The following is a 24,383-nucleotide window of genomic DNA, read 5'->3' as shown; positions in this document are numbered from 1 at the left end:
CAGGCATGCCTAAGCGGATGCAGTCTGCTAGGTAACAGGTGTTCTATTTATAGCGTGCGGCACTTTGTCACTATGCTCTATGAGGTAAAGGGTTAAAGAATAATATTTCAACCTAACCTGATTTTGGCATTTCTGGCTTTCATCGCTTTCCAGCCAACTGAAATGTTAGCTAACGAAACTTCAAAACAGGTCCTGAAACTTTCAGTATTCATTCCGATGTCAAGAGACATCAGAACATCTTACACAAGGCCATTATTTGGGCAGTAAGACATAGCACTTAAACATAAATAACATGTGATACGTCTGACATTGTAGGACTAACAGCCAGCCTATGATCATAAAATTGGCACATAATCTTTCAGGTAGATGTGTCATTTGGTCCACTGAGACAAAAAGCAGTAAATGTGTTACGTCAGCATTAATTGCAAAACTGAATAGTCATTTTGCCCCTGAATCCATTAGCTCAAGAATCAAAACTGAACTCTCAGTAGTCATTCGTTTTCGACAGTGATGATATTCAACTGATGTTCTGTCATAAATAGGTAGCATGCATGCATATACTTCATGAGTATAGTGTCTGCTGTCTTTCCAATAACAAGTATATATTGTTTGACTGCAAGGAACAGTTAGATATTTACATTTGAACTCAAAGTTATTTTATAGCCAGAAGAATGCAGCATTAATGAAAAAAGCGGACATCATATCCATTTATAAATTTAAATCTAGTTTTAATGATCTTGCTGTTTAAAGCAGCAACCTTACTATTTTTCATTGGAAGGGGTAGGCAACTCTGTACTTAACATTTTGCTTATAAATTTCAGTTTTAAAATGAAGTTTTTTTTACTGATTGAGTAAAAAGCTTGCGGTATTATCTTCTTCACTGTCAATAACACAAGCACAACATAAGTTTTGTTTATTGTTTCTTGAAATACTAGCATATTTCTCAAAAAAAAAGAATGTTTCGTGAAATCAAATTTTATATAAACATGTGCACATTCGATGTATACAGTCCAAATGTTATTACAGTAAAAAAAATGTTTTTACTGCCCATTGTTGCACATTATGTATCCCCAAATCTTGACCTTTTTGACGCCCACAAGGGCATTCTTTTTGTTAGAAAAAAATTGAAACATATGCCTACAAATGGGTGGTGGTAGCTGGCAATGAATAACTATTTCAAAACAATGTATCTGGAAATAAAAAGCATTCAAGGTTTATGGTAGTTGGACGAGTCACTTGGTGATGTGTTTGATGGTCATTTGTGTAACGTATTTTCAAGGTTAATAGCACCGCCCACAGCAAGAAAAATTTAATTTATTTTGAGGCTGATACAATGCAAAAGAAACTAAATTTATGCAGATATTGAAGTTTTGTCTTTTAATTAATGATTTGTTTGTTTGGAAAGAAAAGTAATTCAGAAAACAGGTATTATAATAAATGCTGATTGATTAATGTACACTACAAGTTACTGATAGATAATGAGTATACACTCAAGTTTATGTTTTTGTGAGTTAATTTTATTGCAATAATGTAACTGTCCATGAAAAATATGTTAGTACAGGGCAGACCACAAAGTTAAGGTGTAAAATTGTCCAAACAAATAAGATTATTTCATTTTTAGAGAACAGTGTATTATGTATTATTATTTTCACTGACACTGTATAATGTTAAATGTCCTCCAGATATGGAGGGTGGAGAACAGTGTCCCCTGCCTATGGAATCCAGTGTTCAACATTTAACTATGTACTTACTGTTCTGATGGAAATTTGTTCAATGTAGTACATTGTTGAACGTCACCATCTATGCTGTTAAACTTACAGAATACTATAAATAAAGCACAAAGCGTGCAATTTTGTAAGGAAGCATTCACCCATGTTGAACTTTTACTGACTATTAAATGAATGCAATCAAAGCAGTCTCTGTAACAATGGTTGGAAGAACATGTATATTATTTAGGTGCATATAATAATCAAGCCATTATGCTTTCCACTATGTCGCAGTGGAATGTCATTGCAGCATAATGTTATTTACTGTGGCAATGAATGTGTAATCTCTTCCATGAATCATTTTGCCTGCACATAAATATAAAGAATGACATGGTAGAGTTGTTCTGACATAGCTGTAACATCACAAACAATAAGAGTTATCTTGGGTATCAAGTGCCTTAATTTTTCATTCATTTATTATGAGGCAAAATTTGAAATATATGTTATGGTTGCATGGAGAAAAAAAAATTAAACTGTCAATTATAGGTATATAGTTTTGTTTGTTTGTTGGGATAGATTTAGATGAAGCGTAAATTAGAAAACAATAATCATTTGCATCTTGAATTAAACTTTGATTATAGTGAACTCTTTGGTTGTTGATTTTGTTATTTTTTAAATTGTTTTCTTCAAATTTTGTTTTTCCAAAATTAATGGGTTGGCACAAACCAAATAGGGTTAATCGGGTAACTAGACTGACACATATTTTGTTAATTGGTCCCTAAATATTTCACATTGAATGAGTATTAAAAATCTGATGACATATACTGGTAACACAACATTACATGTATTGTGAATTAGTGGGGGAGTAATGTTATTTGGACTCCTAGTTTTATGGCTGAGACTGCAACTTTTTCCAAAGAAGGAGTCTTGTAATGCAACTGTGGAGAACCCTGAACTAAGCATTGTTTTGTAGCATGTAAACTTTCTTGTAAGTAGCCTGAGTTCTGCAATGAAAAAGAAAAATTTTTGTTTACAATTTTATCATATTTTGCATAGGTCTTTTGTGCCAAGCAAGTTTAAAAATGTCACATTATAATATACACAGGGTCTATTTTAGGATGTTCATTTGAGAGATATACAGAAATTTTCTTAATGATTGTGACAAAAGTCAATGAATTGTTTGAAAAACTTGCAGCAAATTTGAAAACTCTCATTCTTTTATTGGTGAATCCCTCATATTTAGAAAATTCATGCATGTTTCTTTAACTGAAAGGGTGAATTCCCTTCTCCCTTCCCCTCAGCATTCCATTCTAGAATAGGCCATGTACACAGAACATTCAGTAATTTAAAGTACTTCATGTTGAGCATGTTGACTTAAATTTGTACCACTCTGTTTTAGGTTATTATTCAAGGCTTTCGAAGTTATAGAGACCAGACTGTAGTGGAACCATTTAGTCCAAAACACAATGTGATCGGTAAGATATGCTGAATAAGTAATTTTTTGCTGTATATCAGTAGAGAAAAATATTAGATGTAGCAAATTGTTTTTGCATTACCACCACAAATGTGATAGGGGCATATAGTGTTAGCCTTCTTTTTGGCCATTGTCCAGAAGAGCTTTGATGACACTTCATCTTGCATTCATCTGAGCCTTAGTACAAGTTAGTTACTGCTATTTTCACTGAGCCTTTATACAGATTAGTTACTGCTATTTTCACTGAGCCTAAGTACAAGTTAGTTACTGATATTTTCACTGAGCCTTAGTACAAGTTAGTTACTGATATTTTCACTGAGCCTTAGTACAAGTTAGTTACTGATATTTTCGCTGTGACTTAGTACAAGTTAGTTACTGATATTTTCACTGAGCCTTAGTACAAGATAGTTACTGATATTTTCACTGAGCCTTAGTACAAGTTAGTTACTGATATTTTCACTGAGAGACTTTTTATTACATGTAGTTGATCTAAAATAAACAATTGGGCTGATCTGACCTCCAGCATAGTAGCTGTAAAATCTTGTGATGGCTACTGCAGAAGAAAATATGATCATATCAAAATGTGGTTTTCAGGAAAGACTTCTTATGATGTACAGTCTAACCAATATTAATGGTTGCATGCAGTGTATCCCCTAGGGGTGCAAGCTTGAGAGTCTGAAGCACAAATGAGGGTAGAGGGAAATACTGTACATGTATATGCACCCACTAGTCATATGCTGCTTTGTCAGCATTCTGTAAAACTCTCTGATGTAGAAATAACCAGTAGCCTGTATTTAGAAACCTCCTTTTTTGGATACTGGAGGTGGTTGCTCAAGACATGTTTAACTGTAGATGATCCTAAATGAAAATGCTGAAATGGCCTCCATATAGCCACCATCTTGAAAATCTGTTCACTCCACTAGAATAGATGGTTTTATCACCATAATGTTGCTTCAGTTTTTTTTTACTTGATTGAGCTTATGAGGAGAGTGACTTTCAAATTTTGAGCCAATTTTCTATTCAGTTGTTTATTTAATCAGCAAGTTGACAGTCAGCACTCTGGCATTCAATTCAAGGTTAAAGTCATGATTTTGGTTTTTATTTGCATTAGCATGTGAGCATAATAACACAACAAGTATGAATGGACATTTATGAAACCAAGTTTATGGATATATCTAGACACTTTGAATGATGCCAGTTAAATAAGTTTGGTATTTTTAAAAAGAATTTATTGATTGTCAGTTTCACTAAACTAGGTATGTGAATATAAGTTGACACTATCAGAGACAAGTTCAGTGATGTGTCTTTGATATATCAGGTTTATGACCATGACTTGAGCTGTACTTATGCGGTGAAGATGTTTACTCAGACATACAAAAAAATATTCCAATATTTGTTATTCGAAATTTGGCATGTTGAGAGTTTTTCAAGAATATCCAAGATGGATTCAGCATTTGAAAGTTCAAAAGATTAATAGTAGGAGGAAATTGTTTTTGTTCACTTTCTTTAAATTCAGCTAGATTTTAATTGTGCCAGGTTACTGTATTTACAATATATGTTGTGCCATCTTAAATTAATTTTGAAAGTAAATTTTTGTGCAGTGTATGTTCTGGGACACGTTTTTTGTGTCGTAAGTTGTGGGACACCTTTTAAATCATTCGAAAATTACATCAGAAAAGCCCCCCCCCCAACTGAAATTTTATTTTAAAAAAATATAAAACTGTACTTGAGATAAAACTCTTCAAACTATTGCAGCAGCATCTTATAAACACCACCTTTCTCCTGCACACAAGCGATCCATTCTTTTGGTGCGTGAATATTATTTTTTTAAGTTTTCTCATACTGTGAAAATGTTTTAGAGGCAACACATTACCTTAAGCGGAAACTGCAAGGACTAAAGTAAGATTTTTTACAAATCTGCACCAGTCTTTCTAATTTACACACTTTTTTACCCCCATCTTATCGTCAGTCTGTCTAGGAATGCGATCAAAGTACACTAGAATTTCATCCATGTTAATGATCATATTGTTTGTGAAATCATCTGCTTCTCTTCTTGCCTTCGCGAATTCATCACAATTTTATTTTCTCCAAATATTCTGGGTGATGCCGAGTCATCGATGTCCATGCACGAAACACTATATTGTGTCACTTAAGAATTGTTCCATTGTTTAAATTTATTTTCAGAATTCTAGTGAATACTGGTGAAAAGGAAACAAAGTAGCTTCCATATCTCGGCCGTCTTTGTATATTAAAAAACAAACAAAAGAATCGTTACACTTAAAAAAAATCCAAAGTCAGCTTTCACGATCCGCTTGCTTTCCAATAAAATAATCTTTGTATTGGTATCCTTTAAAAAAAGAAAATCCACCTTCTCATCTGTCTTTGTATATTCACAAAACAAAACAAAAAATTGGCACTCTCAGAAGAATTCAAAGTCTACTTCCGATGTCGGCTTGCTTTCCAATAAAATAACCTTTGTGTTTTATCCTTTAAGAAATGCAGCTTCAGAGTATCCAAAGTTGGCTTCTGAGGTCGGCTTGCTTTGTAATAAAAATAACCTTTGTCTTTGATTAGCAACCCCAGTCAAAATTACAAAGTCTTCATATTTGCATTTTAATGATTGAGTCTTATAGAGCTCATTCAGACCTTTTCAGAACAATTTTAATTTTTGAAATATGTTATTAGTTGGCTTTTCAGTGAATTTTTGCCTTATTTAAGTGCATGTTTAATTCTTTTAACTCATTCGGCCCCAATCCCTTCTTTAGGCGTGATGAGGCTATACCCTATTTTCAAGCTCTGCAGCATCAAGGTCATTTAAGATACACCAATGTGGGTGGTATTACAAAAAGCGGACAGATATAGCTCTAAAATGATACCAAATAATCTGGAAGTTCTAGTTGCACTACAAAATACGAAGGGAAAACCTTATATTTTGGACCTGTTTTTTTTTTCGCGCAAAATTCGCTTGTGGTCAGAATATTATTTTGTGTCCGGATTTTATACCTTTTGGCCTCAGATCTAAGGCAGAACGGTCTGAACTGCACACAGGCAGGTGAACCTTTGCAAAAACTAGGATAAGGTGGGCATTTGGATTAAAGAGCGGTCTCCATACTATAATGATGGGTCCATTAAGCAAAAAAAAATAAAGTAACTCCAAGTTTTACCCTTCTGCTCATGCGCAAGCAAAATAACCAATGGAAAACGATGTTTCTAATACAGCTAGGCATTAGTCTCATGGAAAATCTGTTGAAAGCTGATGCAGTACGATGTATTCAGAAGTAGCCCCCCAAATGTCTTTCCTAAGCGCATTTCAGGCGAAACCGACAAAAACCTCTGTGGCCGAATGAGTTAAGTCGTGGACCCAACACATTTAATAAAATAAGTATTTTCATCATAACTTTTGATCTAAAAAGATATCTCCATGAAACTTGGCAGTCTTATAGCATTTTTCCTGTAGAATTCAAATATCTACAGTAAAATAAGCTATGTCCACTAGATTTCATTGTAGGGAAGAAAATAAGGGGTTAAAATCTTTATTTTTCTTCTACCAGACAATTCAGATACTGGACAACATATTTCTTAACAAGTCATTTGATTCAGAATAAAACATTGGCATGCATTGTAAATAGTTCATCAAATTTTCTATGCTCTGAGAATGCCCACTGACGTCCAGAATTTAGACATTCTGGAAGCATTCTAGTCACTATGACAAACTCAGGCTTAACTTCCTGAACATGGTCTCTGCTGGGCCATATAAAAACTCCCGCTTTCCTACATTGTGCCATGAATTTAACTTTCAAATTATTATTATTGTCATTTTTAATTTCATGAACACATCCAGGGTACCAAGCATCCTGGTATGATACAACAACATAATCATTTTCCTTAAGCTGGTCTAAAACAAGCAACTGTTGACATACTGTATTGAGTTCATCTATTTCACTTTCATAGAGTTCATCAGTGTCATTCAGATTACTTTCTCTTCTTTGGTGGCGGTTCACTCATTTGGTCCAATATTTCATTGCACACACATTTCTGGTGTTTATGTTTAAGATGCAAGTCTTTTCCACCATGGCATACACTCCTCCACAATGACTCTTTTTCTTTGGGAGTTATACTGTTATACCACTCTTTCATTCTGAGATGGTTTCTCTTGAGTAGTTGAATGTAGGAGGGGTGATGCAAGGAAGCATTTGGTCTATGCTAGGTCACCAAAGTGGTGTTGACAGCCAAGGTTGGTCACTTGCACGAACTGTGTCCTCATCATTGTTTTTGGATTGGTTGCTTCGCAGTACTGCCCACCAGGCAAGAAATCAGAGAGTTGTTTTTCAGGTGGTGCTTTACAGTTTTGCATTTTGCATAGGGTTAGAATTTTAATGAAAAAGAATTTCCCCGGCTTTCCTCACTGGTTATACTGGCTATTTAAAAAAGATTTTGTATATCTTAGGTATAATTCAAAGAACCTTTGATTGATGGGTGTAATAGGGGTTATAGAGTATACAGCTTGGCCTTACTCCAGATGTGCACCTTTCCAAAAAGTGCTAGTTCCACTTGGACATTTTCACTTCCTGAACTTCAGAGGTAAATTGTACATAAAAGAGCCAATAACTTTGTTTAAATTTTATATATTTGGTAATTCATTCATTGCACTTTCAGAAGCTGGTATTGTCAAGTCTGGCAAAATTCATTTTCCCTATTTTAATAGCTGCTATGGATAGTGTACTTTACACTAATTGAGACTGATTTTTTAGCTCAAGGGAGCAGTCATTTTAGTTAGCAGTGTGCTTAGATCATGTACAATTTCCAAGAGTAGAATATTCAAAGAAATATTATCCACATTACATTAATGTAGCATAGAGGTATGCCAACATTCTGTCCATTGTGCATGTTTTAAATGCAAACAACTTCACCATACATACTTCACTCTTTCAAAAGTACATAATAACTGGTGAGCACCCCCTTAATAGTTCCTACCATTGACTTACACATGGAAGTAATAACTTTATTCAGTAATTTTCTGTCAATCTTGATAGATTTTGTCACTTCATTAAAGCGTTGCTCAATTGCAATGTCATACATCTCTCCCAACCAATGTTCATCGCTTTCAATCAGTTTGGGCTTTTCTGTTTAATCTTATAAATACTTCTGCAAGTTTTGAATGTACACAAACACAGTTCTAACTATGGTACTTTTCCCAATGTTATGAGTTCCCAGTACAGGCCAGTCACACTAACATACATAAGCTCTAGGGCTAGCAACAGTCAGAATATGGTCAGAGTTTAAGTCTGCATCTACAGATAGAATTTTTTTGTTCTGTGCATGTACATCTCTGATGACTATCTGGAAATCCATGCAATGTACTAGAATCTCATCCACTGTTTGGAATAAACCGTTGAACCTATTGTCTCGATAGTTCCCGACTCTCTACTTGATTCCTGGAATAAAATATTTGTATCTTTAAATAAAAATAGAACTAAAGGCAAAAAATAAAAGATTTGAAAGCAGTTATACCAATTATTCCCAGTATATCAAGTTTCACGGTTGTATTTACCCAAAAATTGCAAAATATATAATATATTCAATATTCAAATGACTGAATCAGAAAAAAGTTTTCTGGTACCATTAAGCATAATATGGTCACAGTAGACTGAAAACTTTTCTCCAACTCCGATCAGTAAACTATATACCTTTTTCAGTACAGTAGGCTTACCATCAATCGCGCAGTCTAAGGTGGTTGCCAGCTGGTCCAAAAGTGTCTGATGTCATCCAGACAACTCGCTCAATGATGGTACCCACCTTGGACCAGAATTTAAAGATCGGCAAGCTGTCTCGTCCTAATGGGCCATACTGGTCATTACATATATATCTATGAAAACCCAACAAGACATGGGCCATACAATGAAAGTTTTTAACAGACTGTCAATGTCATTCTCACAATTTTTTAACATGTTGTCCCTCCACTCATTTGAAAGTTCCGTCAGCCAGCTTCTCATTACTAGCACGATCACTCACTGTGAATGCAAGCTTAGCAAGGGAATTAACAATAAAATCCTCATTAGGTTGTTTTCTTATTGATTTGCTTCGTATGTAGGCTGTTTCAATGAGCTGAGTTTTTTTGTAACGTCTGTAATGATTTTGCCAGTTTGTTTTGAAACGTGGGTAAATCCCAGACTGGCAGTCTCACCGTTGCCTAGTGTTACTGCTGTGTCATTTATTTTCTGTCTATGCCTGGTAGTCCCATCCCGATTAAGACCCCAATTTTCACAATTGTCAATGTTTTCAGTAATGTATGCCTTTGTGATGAAATGTCCTTCGTCTATTATTGTTTGCACTGTTGTGCTATTTGGTAACTCCTTTTTGTCAAACTTTTTGTCAAAAAAGTATTTCCGATACAGCTTCAGTGACGTGTCACTTTCTCCATGGCAACTTCCAGACCTGTCAGCTGGATCACACACAACCTTAGTTTATCACTGTAAGTTCCAGCAATATGTTTTGTTTTGATCTGACTTTCTTTCATTTCCCATAAATCTTCAATTTTATCCTGTAAATTGCACACCATTAGGTTTTTTTCTGATAACTTATGAGTCAGTGTAGCTAGTTTCAAATGTGTCTTTTTTGATGTCATATTTTTTTGGGTGTTATCATATTTCATTTCAGATATAGGCTGTTTCACTAGAGACACTTTGTTTCTGAGCTTACTGTTTGATTTTTGAGCAGTTACTTTTCGAGACTTTTTAATTTTCCATTTTTTTTGTGAACAGTTGATGTTGCTCTTGCAGCTTCTAAAGGTCTTTTCTTAACAATCCTATTTCTTCAATGTGTTTGTGACAGGCACCTTCCGCTTTGTGAAGCTTTGATGTTGCTTTTTTGTTAAGTCGCTGAAGTTCATGAAAACGATGAATATTGATTTTTGATGTGTAATTTCTATGTTGACATTTTTTCTACAGAATAGTGACTGATTTGATTATTAATTGAGTCTAATTCTTGTCTGTATTGAGCTTCCTGCTTTTTTAATATGTGCAGTTTTCTTGGTTGTTTTTTGCACAAATACTTTTCATGTTCCACTGATTTGTGATGTCATTTTCTGTTTAATTTTCAGTTTGTATGCCAACATTTTTAGAGCTGTAAGTAATACATGGCAACTGAACTTCATTGCTTTGACACACTGTGGATGACTCTTTCTCATTGCAGCATTTGTTTTCTGTCACGTGATATGATTTTTTATTGGCACCGTTGTCTTGAATTCCTTCCCTGGAAATTCATTAATGTTTTTTACACCTGGCACTTTTTTTTACTCACAAGATTTTTCTTCTGGTCAAGTACACTATTAACTCTGTTGGAAAGAGTAGATTGGTTAATTGACTGACACCCATGATTAAGTCATGTTAGTATGTTGAAAAAATCAGCAAATGTTTGATTATTTTTCTTATAAAAATTTCAATTACAATTCCGTTTGACACTTTGTCTATTTTTTTAAACAAGGTTTGAAGATATTGTATCAGCACTTATTCCTGCTTTTTGGCAGTAAGGACCAGGAAAATCCATACTTTAATATTTCTATACTGAAAATGAGCAAAAAAAGTGTTTTAGATACAGTTAAAAATATATTTCATCATCTAAAATTGTAGAGCAGTACTTTATCATGGTATGATGCGTATATCTGTAAATCATGTTTTCGACTCTATTCGTACCACCAGTCTTTGCGAGTTATTTGGTTAAATTTTGTTTATGGAGATTTCATTTTATTATTAAAATGTTTAAAAATCATTTGCACACAATAATATGGCATTAATTTGTATTTAGATGCAAGTTCTGAAGAAGAAAGGTAAACTGTAAAATAATTAGAGAATAAATCTGTCAAATCTACATATACATGTCAACATGAGGACGATCATATATGACAAAATTTACCCTATATTTCACAAAATATTTAATAAATAAATAAATATAAAAAATAATTACTTACTGATACAAAATATTCTAACATTGTACATAAATCACACCATTTGTCTTGTGATCGGCGACTTTTCACATCAATGTTATGTTTATCATGAAACCGATATGGCAGCTTCGCCCATGTGTCTTATGGAGGTCAACTTGGTGAAAGGGATACTATCAAAATTAAATGTGGGTATTTGTTCTGAAAAACAAATTTGGTATCGAAAGAAAGATTGTATTTTGTACCGGTATATTGAAAATTGAAATATAACTTTCATGAGTTGAAAAAAAAAATAGATTTTAGGGACATTTTTCTCAGCACATGGTCACCATATGCAAATTTTCAAAACACCATAGGAAATGTCATTCATTCCCCATTTAGTTGACGAATGCCTCGTTAATATTCATGAGGTTCTAGTGACCTGCATTGGCAAAACAAACACTGGTGTCAACGCATGCACACAGGAAAGAGTAATTAACTGAGAGTCATCAATTTTGATAACTGATTGATAATTACGTGATTATATCGTTATACAATAAAACTTACCTATTAATGAAATTTAAATACTTTTGTAGATAATTTAAAGCCCTTTTAAGTAAAGTTAATTTCATAAAAATGTTGTTATCAGTGTTGATTTTAATACAGATTTAAAAAAGGAGTTTGCTTCTCGCTACCAGCTGTGTTATTCACCACCTGAGCTTCTATGTGCTTGGCATCTGTAGTTATAATTAATACAAAGGAGCATTGATGTCTGCAGGTAAATAATATATATGGCAATAACTTGCTTTAATTATACTTTTGTAACCCGTGTTGGCATAAAGATTATCACTTGCACTCAAGTGAATGAGCTTTGAAATAATGATTTTTATTTGCAAGATGCTATCATACAGTAGACCTGGATATAATTCAGTCTTGGTTATTTTGTACCTAACACCGTATCATGTGTGAATGACAGTTGTCTTCAAGATATCGGTTGATTATTTACCTCTTGTTTGTGATTTTGTTGGATCCATTTTTCAGTAGGATAACATACCTAAAACTTTGAGCACAACCAAACACTATTTGTTTCTCATTGTTCATGTCAATGAACAATGTGTCTTGTGTTATCAGACATGAGCCATACACACTACAGTATGGAAGCCTACACTACGTATACAGATTTCGTGGATATACTTTATTCTTTAATGCTGGTGTTGAAAAGATGAATAAATGATAACAATAAAAGGTGAGTTTCTTTCTTTTTATTATTAAATAATCATTTTGTTTATATATTTTATTGCAACATGCAATGGGCCGGTGGGGGAGGGGAAGCACAAATGCAATACAAATTTGTTTCGTTTCTTACGTCTTGGGACATATGACTTAGGTGAAAAAAGTTTCCCCATAAGTTCTGAGACAGGAAAAAATTATTATTTTATTGTGTCCAGATATATATATATATATATATATATATATATATATATATATATATATATATATATATATATATATATATATATATATATATATTAAGTAATACTTCTGAAGACAGGAGGTGGAGCTTAATTCACAATGGACCAGAGACAGATTTGAGTAAGTATCCATGGCATTAGTGAATGAATTTACATCAAGTCTTAGTAGCACATATGAAATGTCAAACAAATTAAGATTCCAATCATAGCATTATATTCTGTCTTTAAACTCAGAATAGTTACAATTGGATATAATTATTTATTTTTTACTTGCATTCTTAATTTCAATCATACCATTCAACATACAACTCATAGTATAAATAAGTTATTTCTTGTAAACTTCATTCATAGATAATTAGTCCTCTTCATCCTGTATGGGACAGAAAGGATGCAACTATCTTCCACCTTCTAGGTCAGTCTTGAGCAATGGCTTGTGCCTCACCCCAGGAAAGTCCCATCTCCTCCTGCTTGGTCATTGCTATCCTTCACCATGTTATCTTTGGCTGTCCATATTTGCCCTGGGGGGCTTAGGTATCCATTCATGGGGCATCCTCACTCATTAAGTTTGGATCTTTATCTTCATTACAGTTAGGGCATAACCGATTAGCATTTTTCTACCGATTTCCGATTCCGGATTTTGGGCATGAAATTTTTCCGATTCCGGATACGATTCAATTAATCGGAAATGCTAAATTAAAAGGTTTTTCAAATTAACTTTTTAAACCGTGTTACACACGTTTTGCATATCACACCGATGTCACAAGGGGAAGGATATGGCAGGACTAGAGCAAAATGCAACGAAGTTCAAAGCCACCGTGCCGACCCATTCTTTGTTCAACAATTAGTTGATCTTGCCGCCAGGCTTTAATATTCCCGCCTTAATCATTTATGTCGGCAAGCGGCCAGTTCCATCCTGTACTTTATTCAACAATTAGTTGATCTTGCCGCCATGCTTTAATGTCGCGGTCAAATAAAAGTAAAACAGGCTTTTGTTTGGTCCTATAGAGTTGGCCTCTTGCAGCGACTTAAATAAAAGCAATGAAATCTGATCGATTCTTGCATTTTCCAAAGTGATCGGTGATTGAAACAAGTTTATTGTGCTGTGAAAGTTTCCTTATTAACTTTATTTATATTTACGATTGTAAGAATCATTTTCTTTTAATACCTCATTAGCATGTGTCAATGTATTCAATATTATGCCTTCATTATTGAGGATGTTGACATAAACGGGTAGGACTGTATTATATATTTTAATAAATTTAAATCTTTCGGTCTAACTCAAGTATTATCGTTTCACCCCGTTGTGTTGACCATATTGGACTTTTCTGACTTCTTATTTAACTTTATTAACGCACTATCGAATGACACACAGTGTTAGACACGGTGCTATAGAAATTCAACTTTATTATTTTTATTATCAGAATCGGTCGTTCCTGCCTTGTCCGACTCCGATTAATCGGAAGTTCATACTATCCGGTGGAATCCGATTTCCGGATCAAAAGTCGGTTATGCCCTAATTACAGTTCAAACAAAATACACAAGAGACGCATGGTTTAATGGTAACATTTTCCCAAATAGTAGCCACCAATGTTTCATAAATATGGATAAGACAGGTCTATTAGTGTAAATTAATGAAATGTAAATCAAGAAGTTAATACTCAAATGTCTTTTCTCTGACTTATGTAGGGAACCCTTAATCACAAAATGGCTCTTAACTCCAGACAGGGACCTGATGCCCCCAGTGGAGAAAGCAAAGGGTCTTTCAGCATCCTGCTTGGAGTAATCAAATTGCTTCAAAGCATAGAGTAATGCATATCCCGTGACAGTTTACAAATATTCAGCATTCAGAATATGAGCTGTGCTTGTACATTTTTTAAGATTATTTTATGATAGCTGGACGGGGAACTTGGTCCAGGTTTAATAACTGGAAAGCTTCTGAGGTCCCAAATCCAGCCATCGTTCTTGCATTTGCTACCTATGAAAAGATAAGTGCATATGGTAAAATTTTCCCTCATTCCCTGCTTATCACTGATGATTCCTTACATTTAACATTGTACAGACAACTTGGTCAGGATGTGCAGTTATGTATCATCCAATAACTGTTACTGAAGTCAATTACACTAATCTTTAATGTCACTAAAGCATTGATGACATACTTTCTACTTTCAGTTGGAAGGAATGGTTCAGGAAAAAGTAACTTCTTTTACGGTAAGTATTTCATGTCTTCTGACTTAATATGTCTAGTCACATTTTTTTTTTGACTGTGCACATCAAGATGTAGATTTTACTGGTTACTGTAGCATCATTTATTATCATTGGGCTAAATTTTCGTGGTTTTGTATTTTTTTAAAAGGCATTTTTGTGGGGACTTAAATTTGTGGTTTTGCCTGTCAATGTTTGCATATTAGTAGGTATTTATTTTCATGGTTAAACCTCTACAAATACCCAAAATAAAGAATACAAAAGAATACAACTATGCTGACATAAACTGCAGTCACTTTAACATTTAAAACTATGCTACCACGTGTATGAGCAAAAATCAAAGACCTGGCAAGTTCAATACTTATACCATGTTTTTGACCAAGTGAATAACATCAATCGATGCCAACGCAGCCAACAACACTAAAACAATACTTCCATCTCTTTGAGCACAAATAAAACACCTGTCAAGAATAATCACTTTCGCCATGTTTTCGTTTGAGTGCTCAACATCAAAGGCCAATGCAGCGAACAACACTAGGCCAGTCAGTTATTAAAGTACATATGAATGATCTCTTACTTAAACCACAGTCCATCAAGTTGCACCATCAGTACTTTTTGACGATCATGTCTTTAACACTGTGGCTTAAGAGTGGTAAAATTCAACTTAGACCTCTATCGGTTCCTGGACTTCTTAACCCGACAGAAGCTGCGAACACTGCACATGTACTTGCTTACCAGGCAGTTGATGTTTGTGTCTGCCTCTTGTACAGACCAACTTCAACCACTAGACTTGACAGTAAGAAAGAGTACAAAGAACTTAGAAGAATTATAGTCACATTTCCACGAGTGGTATGCTAAACAGGTCATGGATGCCATTATGGAAAAAGAAGTTACTGGTGACGATCAGTGCACAGTATTAGTAAACCTTGCAAACTCATTAATCAAGCCAATTGATGCAGAATGGATAATTGCAGCTCATGCGACAATGAGTGAAAGGTCGGACCTAATTATCAGTGGTTTTGAGAAAGCTGGACTTGTTTAATTCAGCAATTTGGGGATTATTTACCTGAGAAGCATTTGTGAGTACCAATGATTTGATTGACATGATGTTGATACAGGCACTGTGTCCAAAAATCTGAAGTGTGAGCTTTAATACTCTGTTGTAATGAGTGTATATACATAGAGTTTCATTAATAATAGTGTTTCAAAAAATAGAATATTTTACAGGATTGTTGTTCTTTGGGATTAAAAATGCATGGATAAAATGAAATGTGCTTTCAGAAGGATTTAAACGTTTCAACAACAGTTGTACTCGAATGAAGGATCGATTTGAATAAATGTTAAATTTAATTTTCATATACTGTTATTTTGCATTATATTTTCTTTCATTTTCAATGTTACTATTGTGTGAATACCTTATGCTTTTTCTCTATTTTCTCTATCCTTACTTACCTTCCATATCAATTTAAGGCAGTGAGTGTAAAATTAACAGCCATCGGATACCTTATTGAACATGTGCATTGAAACAATATAAAATGATTTATAATTCTTATTTCAAAAGGTTAAAATAAAAAATAAAACAAACACATGTAAAAGCTAATATTTATTTACCAGATTACAGTATTTACCTTGATTTATCAAATAATAGTAGCTCTGTTAATCTCTAGGAATGAAACACTAAGAAAATAGGGGTAGGGTCATCCTGTGTGGCTCATTTTTTCGTTAGGGATTTAAATTTTTGGTTCAGGACAACAACGAAAACCATGAAAATTGATGATACTGCAGTATATTGTATTGTTTTCTTGTGACAGTTACTAGAGATGATCTAATGTTTTGTGTTTGATTTAATGCAGTGGGATTTTGCATTAAGTTTTCAAATATAAAAACATTAAATTTGTGCCTTTTGCAGTTTTCCAGGATTTTTCAAGCAGTTTATCTCCATCTTTCATGCTCATTAGTTCTGCTGATCTTAAACCAGAAGTGTTATGCCTGGGCTAGCCAGCTGTCCATCGTCAGTCTGTCCTTTAGCACAAGTTTGTTTTTGCTATTTTTAAACTGCTTGTAGGACTTGCCATGAAAGTTTTCACATTTATTCACATTTTCCTAAATGAAAATGTGCTGCTCAGACATCCAATATGGTCACCACTGTGGCAATTTTTAAAATCTGGTCTCTTTTCTACCAGAATTAATGGTTTTGTGAACATAGGGTTTTCCCATGAAGACTCCTTGTGATGGCTGGTTGGTCTTTAAATACAAACAACATGCTGATCTGACATCCAAATAGCTGCCATGGCAGCCATCTCGAAAATATCTCTCAAAATTTTTAACATCTTTTCAGGTTACATTTCCATGTTTAAAGTTTTGCAGAATCTTGAATCTGGCCACTTAATATCAGATCTTACTGAAACACGATATTCTTTTATAGTTGGGGGAAAAGTATTTTACAGTTTTGGCAGTCTAGTCATATTGGGATTAATAGTAATGAAAGGGCAGACAAAATAGCCAAAGCAGCACTGCAATCACCTGTTTCCAAATGAACATTCTGCATGCTAACTTCAACTGCTGTAGGAATCAGCACATTCGTCAAACTTGGCAAAATGTACGTAATAAAAATTTCACAAACTTCAGAACATCAAACCCACTGTAAGAGAGTGGCTTCTCTCATATAGAACAAATGGTAGAAATGAGGTGATATTGTTCCTACTGTGTAATAGACACATACCTAATTCATTCATGCCTCCTGAAAGGTGAACCTTCATCAGAGTGCATACCATGCTAATGTACATTGATAGTGTACACATTCTTGTTAAATATGTCAATTTCCACTCTGTGAGATAAAAGTATTTTGGCTTGAACTGAATGTAAACATTTTATGATGATTTATTGCCCAAGAAAAATTGTGAACTATCTGAGAATTTGTGGTTTATATAACAGATTTTGACAATATGTTTTCATGATTTTACTAGTGTCATTAAATTTCTATACATGTTCCAAAAGTTTTGTGTGATTCATTTTACATTTTTTCAGATTTGTACACTATTCAATCACTATGGTGCTGAGATGCCATAAAAAACTTAAAGCATACCTCCTGAATGGATAGGGCTTTCACTAGAAGACATCTTATGATGTTTTATTGGTCAAAAATGAAAATGGTGCCAGTCTGACCTCCAGTGTGGGGGATGTGGTGGCCATCTAGAAAATTTAGTTATCACTGCTCGGATATATGGTCATCTTGAAATGGGCTTTTTACCAAAAGACATCCAACTATTTTTAGAGGCTGGTCCTAAATAATAATGGCACAATTAATGCATCAAATGTAGCTGCTGTGGCAGCCATCTTAAAAATCTTCTTGCTACTTCTAAATGGAAATCATGTTTACATAGGCTTTTCACCAGTAGAATTCTTATGTCTGGTTGGTCCTAAATGAAAAGAATGCAGATTCGATCTCCAATATGATCACTTTATGGATCTTGTTATCACTATTTCTAGCAAACAAATAACTAAGTGTTTGTTTGCTGGGGGACCGGCATGGTCTGGATTTTGCCAGTTTCTATTTATAGTTGACTGTAAGTTATGTGATCTAACCATGCTAATTTTTTGAAGGCATTCGCAAACACAAGTTACTAAAAATAAACATTTTATGTGGTGCATGGAAACTCTTTTAATTGTTGACTTTAAAATAAAATCTGAATCAGAGTTATTATTGTGTATGAATTAGGTTGGTGATCAACATTGGAATGGGATTGCACTATAGTTTGTTCCACACAGAATTGTGAATTTTATCATATCTTGAACTCATTAAATTTTCAGGTCAGCATCATTACATATAGCTAAAAGTAACTAATTCATTTAAATGCTTTGTGTGAAACGAATGAGGTACATTTAATGATGTTGACCTGATAATTTACTGAGTCGCGGATAGGATCAAATTTGAAGTCCTGTGTGGAATTTGTCAGAAACTCATTCATTTCATTTTCTTACTCTACAGAGTTGCTTACAACATAATTTTCTCCACTCTGCAAGTAATCAACCATGCATTGATGAGATTTGTTGAGTAGCAGTTTGTACTGGTAACATTTGGTCTTGTACTGACTTTTCCATCCTAAATCGGTACAAGGAACCAGTAGTAGCTCAACCCTTGTGGAAACTCTGGTCAGCTGTGAATTCATATTGATACATGGCACAGGTGTATCATTTCACCCCTACTTGCCACACGTTGATGCTTAGTCATTTGTTTTAGGTGGGCATGGAAAAATGTTCCAGTAGTTTGAGCTGTCAAATTTGTCTTATACATCTTGATATGATATGTGATGTAATTATTATTGTTGTTGTTGTTATTATTATCATATGTTGTCTCTTAAAGTTGTAGATTTATCTCTATTTAAATTTTACTATAGGTCCCTTATACTCTGGTTAAAAAAGAACAACATATTTATATCATTAACATTTATTTCACATTTCATTTATATCCTCAGCCATTCAGTTTGTGCTGTCAGATGAGTTCAGCCATTTAAGACCAGAACAGAGACAGGCCCTGCTTCATGAGGGCACAGGACCGCGTGTCATCTCTGCTTTTGTGGAGGTCATTTTTGACAACTCAGACAACAGAATCCCAGTAAGTATTGCTACATGCTACTTACCCATAGCTTTCAGTATTACAATTTAATAGAGAAAGAAACAAGTAAAGGAAATTTGTGATTGACATGTTGCGTCTTCCATAATCAACAGCCAATCTCATTGTTATCGTTCTTATAAATATTGTTACAAGGCAACAACAAAAAATTGTTAGAGGAAAAATTGATTTAGGCATAAATATTTGCATGTCACGAACCTGCTTTTTGAATGAGATGGTCATAATATTCATCTGGTGAGTGCATGTTTATGGTACAAGTTTAAAAATGACTTCCAACTGAAGCAAGTAAGGTTCACCTGGGGGCATTTAAGATCTGCAGTAATTGATTATGGGAAAGGTTGTGTTCATGGATTGGGGAAGTTAGTCATGATCTTGTGCCAAGATTTTATAAAAGAAAAATGAAAATTATCAAGAAATAGTTATGGACCTAACTAAAACATGTCATTTCAGTAATAGATAGATTTATGAAGCTATTCTGTGAGTCCAGCAATTGCATAGTTCATCTTGTGTTAAACGTGGAAGTATTCAATTTTAGTCAGTATGACTACCTTACTCATACCACATAGTCTATTTTAGCATTTTTATGTTTGTGCAGATAGAAAAAGATGAAGTTGTGTTGCGACGAGTTATTGGGTCCAAAAAGGATCAGTACTTCCTAGACAAGAAAATGGTCACGTGAGTAATCAGTGCCTTCAAAAAAAATTATTGTGTTACATTAGTAGAATCAGTAGCTTGCTTTGCCAATCTTCTCTCAGTCATTTGAATTATGCCCCTTGCTAGACCTGCTTTGCCAGTCTTCTCTCAGTCAGTTGAATTATGCCCCTTGCTAGACCTGCTTTGCCAATCTTCTCTCAGTCAGTTGAATTATGCCCCTTGCTAGACCTGCTACATATGGTAACTCGTATATGTGATGCATGATATGCTAACTCAAAGCATTTAAATCTTCTCGTGAGTTGTATGAAAATTAGTATTGATAATACATTGACAATGAAATTGATGGCCAGAAATCAATTTGGCTTTTTGAGATTATGGGATGAAATTTTTATATTGTAACTAGATGGTAGTATGTTGCTTACTACATTCTATCTTTAAGGTCACAGTTACAGTTCAGTATTTTACATTTTTTGTTCCATTTTATAATTTTTATGTCACAAAAATTCACTGAATAAACTAGTTACTTTAAAGAAATTTTGTGATGCTGTTGTTATAGAACAATGTAACACTGATAATATAAAATACTCTAATTTGGAAACATTTGCCGTTTATCAACAAGAACAGGCAAAGCAACATATCCATGAGTATTGTAAAAGTTGTTGATGAAAACATACACTGCTCTGATGTCAAATAGCATTATTTGACACATATCTTCAGCATATATTGTAAAGCAGATTACAGTTGTTATTTCTGATACATCATGTCAATTTAAATAATACTGTTGACTTCTGGTGTCAGATGAAAGGTTTGAGAAAATAATATGCCCAGTATTAAATCTACATATAACATTCATCACAAAAGGCTGGAGCAAAAGTAAGGCAGTGTTGCATCTAGAATCCTTGGGACAGGGGACCATGTGTCCACCATCTACCAAATTTTTTGGGGGACAGTAACTTTTTAAAGAGACATGTCACTATTAATAAGGCTTTCTGTAGTTACTTGTTTCTCATTTTTAATAAATCTCGTGTTTACATAGTTACTTGTCTGTCAGCTTCACAAAGTCCAGTGTCTGTAAAACTTTCGTAGTCACTTGCTTCTCAATCAGAAGTTGTTCATGCTTTGTTGTTGGACCAGAGTGAAATAAGTTGGGAAACATCCTACTTGATGTTCTGTTTGGATCAAATACAGGAGTTGTGTTTGTGTGACAGCCACAGTGTGTGAAGCTATAGTGCTTTGCTTGAAATTTTGTTTTGCATGTACTATTAAACTTTAAAATTTGTAAGAATGACAGTGGTTGGTGTGAATGCTTTCTTGAAGTATGATCATATCCAGAAATCAATAAATAACTTGATATATAGTACAGGTAGCAGACTATTGTCGCAGTTATATCTGAAATCATGAAAATTAGTTATAGTTGTTACACATGATATTATCTTTCATAACAAGTGATCACCATTTCCCCAAAATAGATCTGAAGAAAACATCATAACAGTAGTCGCTGTTTGAAGTGGTGCTCATCATTAGGACTTGGTAATTCTTTTAGAAAAGAAAGAAGTAACCCATATAACTTGTTCAGATTACATATTTAGTCAGATTTTCTAACCGTCAGAAATTAAAGACTTCTTATGATGTCTGATTGGTCCTAATTAAAAAGGTGCCAATATGAAATGGAATGTAAATGCCACATTGGTCATCTTGAAAATTTAGTTGGTTGGGATAAAAATGGTGCCAATCTGATATCCAGTATAGCCGTTATGGAAACCATCTTGAAATTCTTATCACAACTCCTTCTGAACAAAAAGTCATTGACAGAGAGTTTTTACCAAAAGACTTTTATGATGTACAGTTGGTCTTTAATGAAAATTATGCTGATGTGACACCCAGTATCGTCAAAACACAATGGCCAGCTTATAAATCTTTTGATCGCTACTGCTCCTTAATAGAAGTAATATCATCATGAGGTTTTCAGTAAATGGCTAAGTATGATGTCAAGGTAGTCTTAAATGATTATGCTGATCCTGCGATTCAGATCTTAAAATTAATTTTGTCTTTTAGTCATCAGACATGAGTTTTCTCCGTTTTAAAGTGGAATTCAGCTTTTCTCCTGACTTAATAAGATTTTTCTTGATATAGTCCATTTTTTATATCATTTCTGATCTGGTTTTTTAAAAACGGTTTGTATGGTCCCATTCTGCATTTGGACCACTGGATCAGGGGCACTGTCTCTCGAGACATCATTGGAGGAGGGACCCCCCCCACCAAACAATTTTTTTCAGCTTTTTTTATGGATGACCAAAATCATGTCTGAGTCATGTTGACATGGAGTTTAACCAAAAGACTTCAGTGACGTCTAGTTTGTCCTCAGTGAAAATATTACTGATCTGAGGTCCAATATGGCAGATGTGAAAATCTTGTTGTCACCTGAATGGAAAGTCATATTGTCAGTGGGGTTTTTTTACCAGGAAAATTTGTATGATGTCTTGTTCATCCTTGATAAAAAAAAAAATCTTTTTATAACTTCACTTGAATGAATGGTCATATCAGCATGCGGTCTTCACTAAAAGTCATCTTATAATGCTTTGTTGATCCTTAAGTTAAAATGGTGCTGATCTTATCTGATCGTTTTTGAGATCTTGTTGCTGCCTCTACTCTTAAATGGAAAGTCATTTTGACATCAGGTTTTCATTAAAAGGGTTCTTATGGGTCTAGTTCATCATTAATGAAAGTGACAAACACTCAGTATAGCCATCTGACCCTAACTCTTGAAAATGTATCCTTAGTCCTCCCAAATTGATGGCTTTGTTCACATGAGTTTTCATGATAGATTTCTAATGATATATAGCTGGTTCTAGTGAAAAGTTGTACATCAGATATGGCTGTCACAAAGGTTGTCTCTGAAATGTTGCTGTCACTACTCCCTTTGAATGAATAATCATTATAACATGGGGGTTTTCACCAAAAGTTTTCTAATAATGTCTACTTTGTCCTAAATGAAAATGGTACAAATCAGACATCCAGTACGTCAATCAAAGCAGCTAATTTGAAAATCTTGTTATTGCATAAGAATATCAGAATGGTCTCAGCACTGAGAAGTTAAAAGGAAGAAATGGTCTTATCTTGAATTCCTGGAAATTCTTTTTGCCCAGCAGAGTGTTGGTCTCTTTGATGGACTCATGTTTAGTCAAACTTTAGCACAGTTTTCTACAGTTAATAATAATAATATTAATAATAATGATAATAACATTTCATGAGTTGGGGAATATATACATGGTTAAAATTGTTTCAGAGATGGCCATGCAGGTCATAACTCATACCTGACTGAAATATTGACAAGACTGCATTAGAAAGGTTATATTTATTCATTTAGACAAATTTTACCTTGAGTTCTCACTTGCAGAATCCAGTATTCCTTGTGTGTGCATTTTATATTGGTCTGCCTTATATTAAGCACATTGAATATTGATTTGTGTTGTAGTGGCTGGTTTTTCTTGAAACACTGAGCATAATTTTATTGCATTTTGCGCAAAGCATTTAGGTGTAAAGGGCATATAAGTTTATACAGTTTTATATATATATATATATATATATATATATATATATATATATATATATATATATATATATATATAGAGAGAGAGAGAGAGAGACAGAGAGACAGAGAGAGAGAGAGAGATATATTACTATTACAATTTTTTACTTTTTTAGAAAGGGTGATGTGATGAATTTGCTGGAAAGTGCAGGTTTCTCAAGAAGTAATCCATACTACATTGTCAAGCAGGGCAAAGTAAGTAATGTTTGAGTTGTCGAGAACCTGTTTTATTATATCTGTTTTACACAAAAAATATGTTGTATTGTCACTTAAAGATAAAATGAAACTTGCATTTATCTTCTGATATTGTTTTTCCATCATTCCTTCAAGATGTTTAATTTTTTCCAGTAACAATGTATTATCATAACCCATAACTGGGACAATGGTGTTGTTGTTGCCAGATGTGTGTGTGTGTGTGTGTGTGTGTGTGTGTGTGTGTGTGTGTGTGTTTAATAGCATGTCAGCACAATACTGACTATGTTTATACTATGTGGAAGTTGATGTCTTAATTTGTTGGAGGGCTTGAGTTTTGGCATTAGAAAATACCATTATAAGTCTGGTCTTGAAGAAAAAGCATTTCTGTAATGTCAGGGAAGCTTTATATATCAAGTTACATTCAGTGATGTAAAGTGTATAATATTCAGAATTCACTAATGATATTTAATACACCTGGCTTTCAGGCGAAAATTTGACAGAAAATATCATGGCAGGGAGCTTTAAATTTTATAGACTGTG

General features: G+C 34.0%; 1 protein-coding gene and 1 pseudogene across 1 annotated transcript in view; one reads left to right on the top strand and one right to left on the bottom strand.

Moving 5' to 3' along the window:
- The window catches only part of LOC149795406 (structural maintenance of chromosomes protein 3-like), a 116,139-nt gene that overhangs the window by 1,900 nt on the left and 89,856 nt on the right, over window positions 1–24,383 (top strand). The window contains exons 2-6 of the mRNA XM_089965184.1: window positions 3,106–3,181; window positions 14,740–14,778; window positions 19,248–19,387; window positions 20,001–20,080; window positions 23,765–23,843. Of these exons, the coding sequence (XP_089821310.1) occupies window positions 3,106–3,181; window positions 14,740–14,778; window positions 19,248–19,387; window positions 20,001–20,080; window positions 23,765–23,843 (414 nt within the window). The remainder of the gene's footprint in view (window positions 1–3,105; window positions 3,182–14,739; window positions 14,779–19,247; window positions 19,388–20,000; window positions 20,081–23,764; window positions 23,844–24,383) is intronic.
- LOC149795407 (uncharacterized) lies at window positions 8,361–9,805 on the bottom strand (annotated as a pseudogene).

Source organism: Sinohyriopsis cumingii, chromosome 7, assembly GCF_028554795.1.
Source record: "Sinohyriopsis cumingii isolate HCF-2022 chromosome 7, ASM2855479v2, whole genome shotgun sequence".
Classification (NCBI taxonomy): domain Eukaryota; kingdom Metazoa; phylum Mollusca; class Bivalvia; order Unionida; family Unionidae; genus Sinohyriopsis; species Sinohyriopsis cumingii.
Note: the sequence above shows the minus strand (reverse complement) of the source record. Positions and strands in the feature narration are given on the sequence as shown.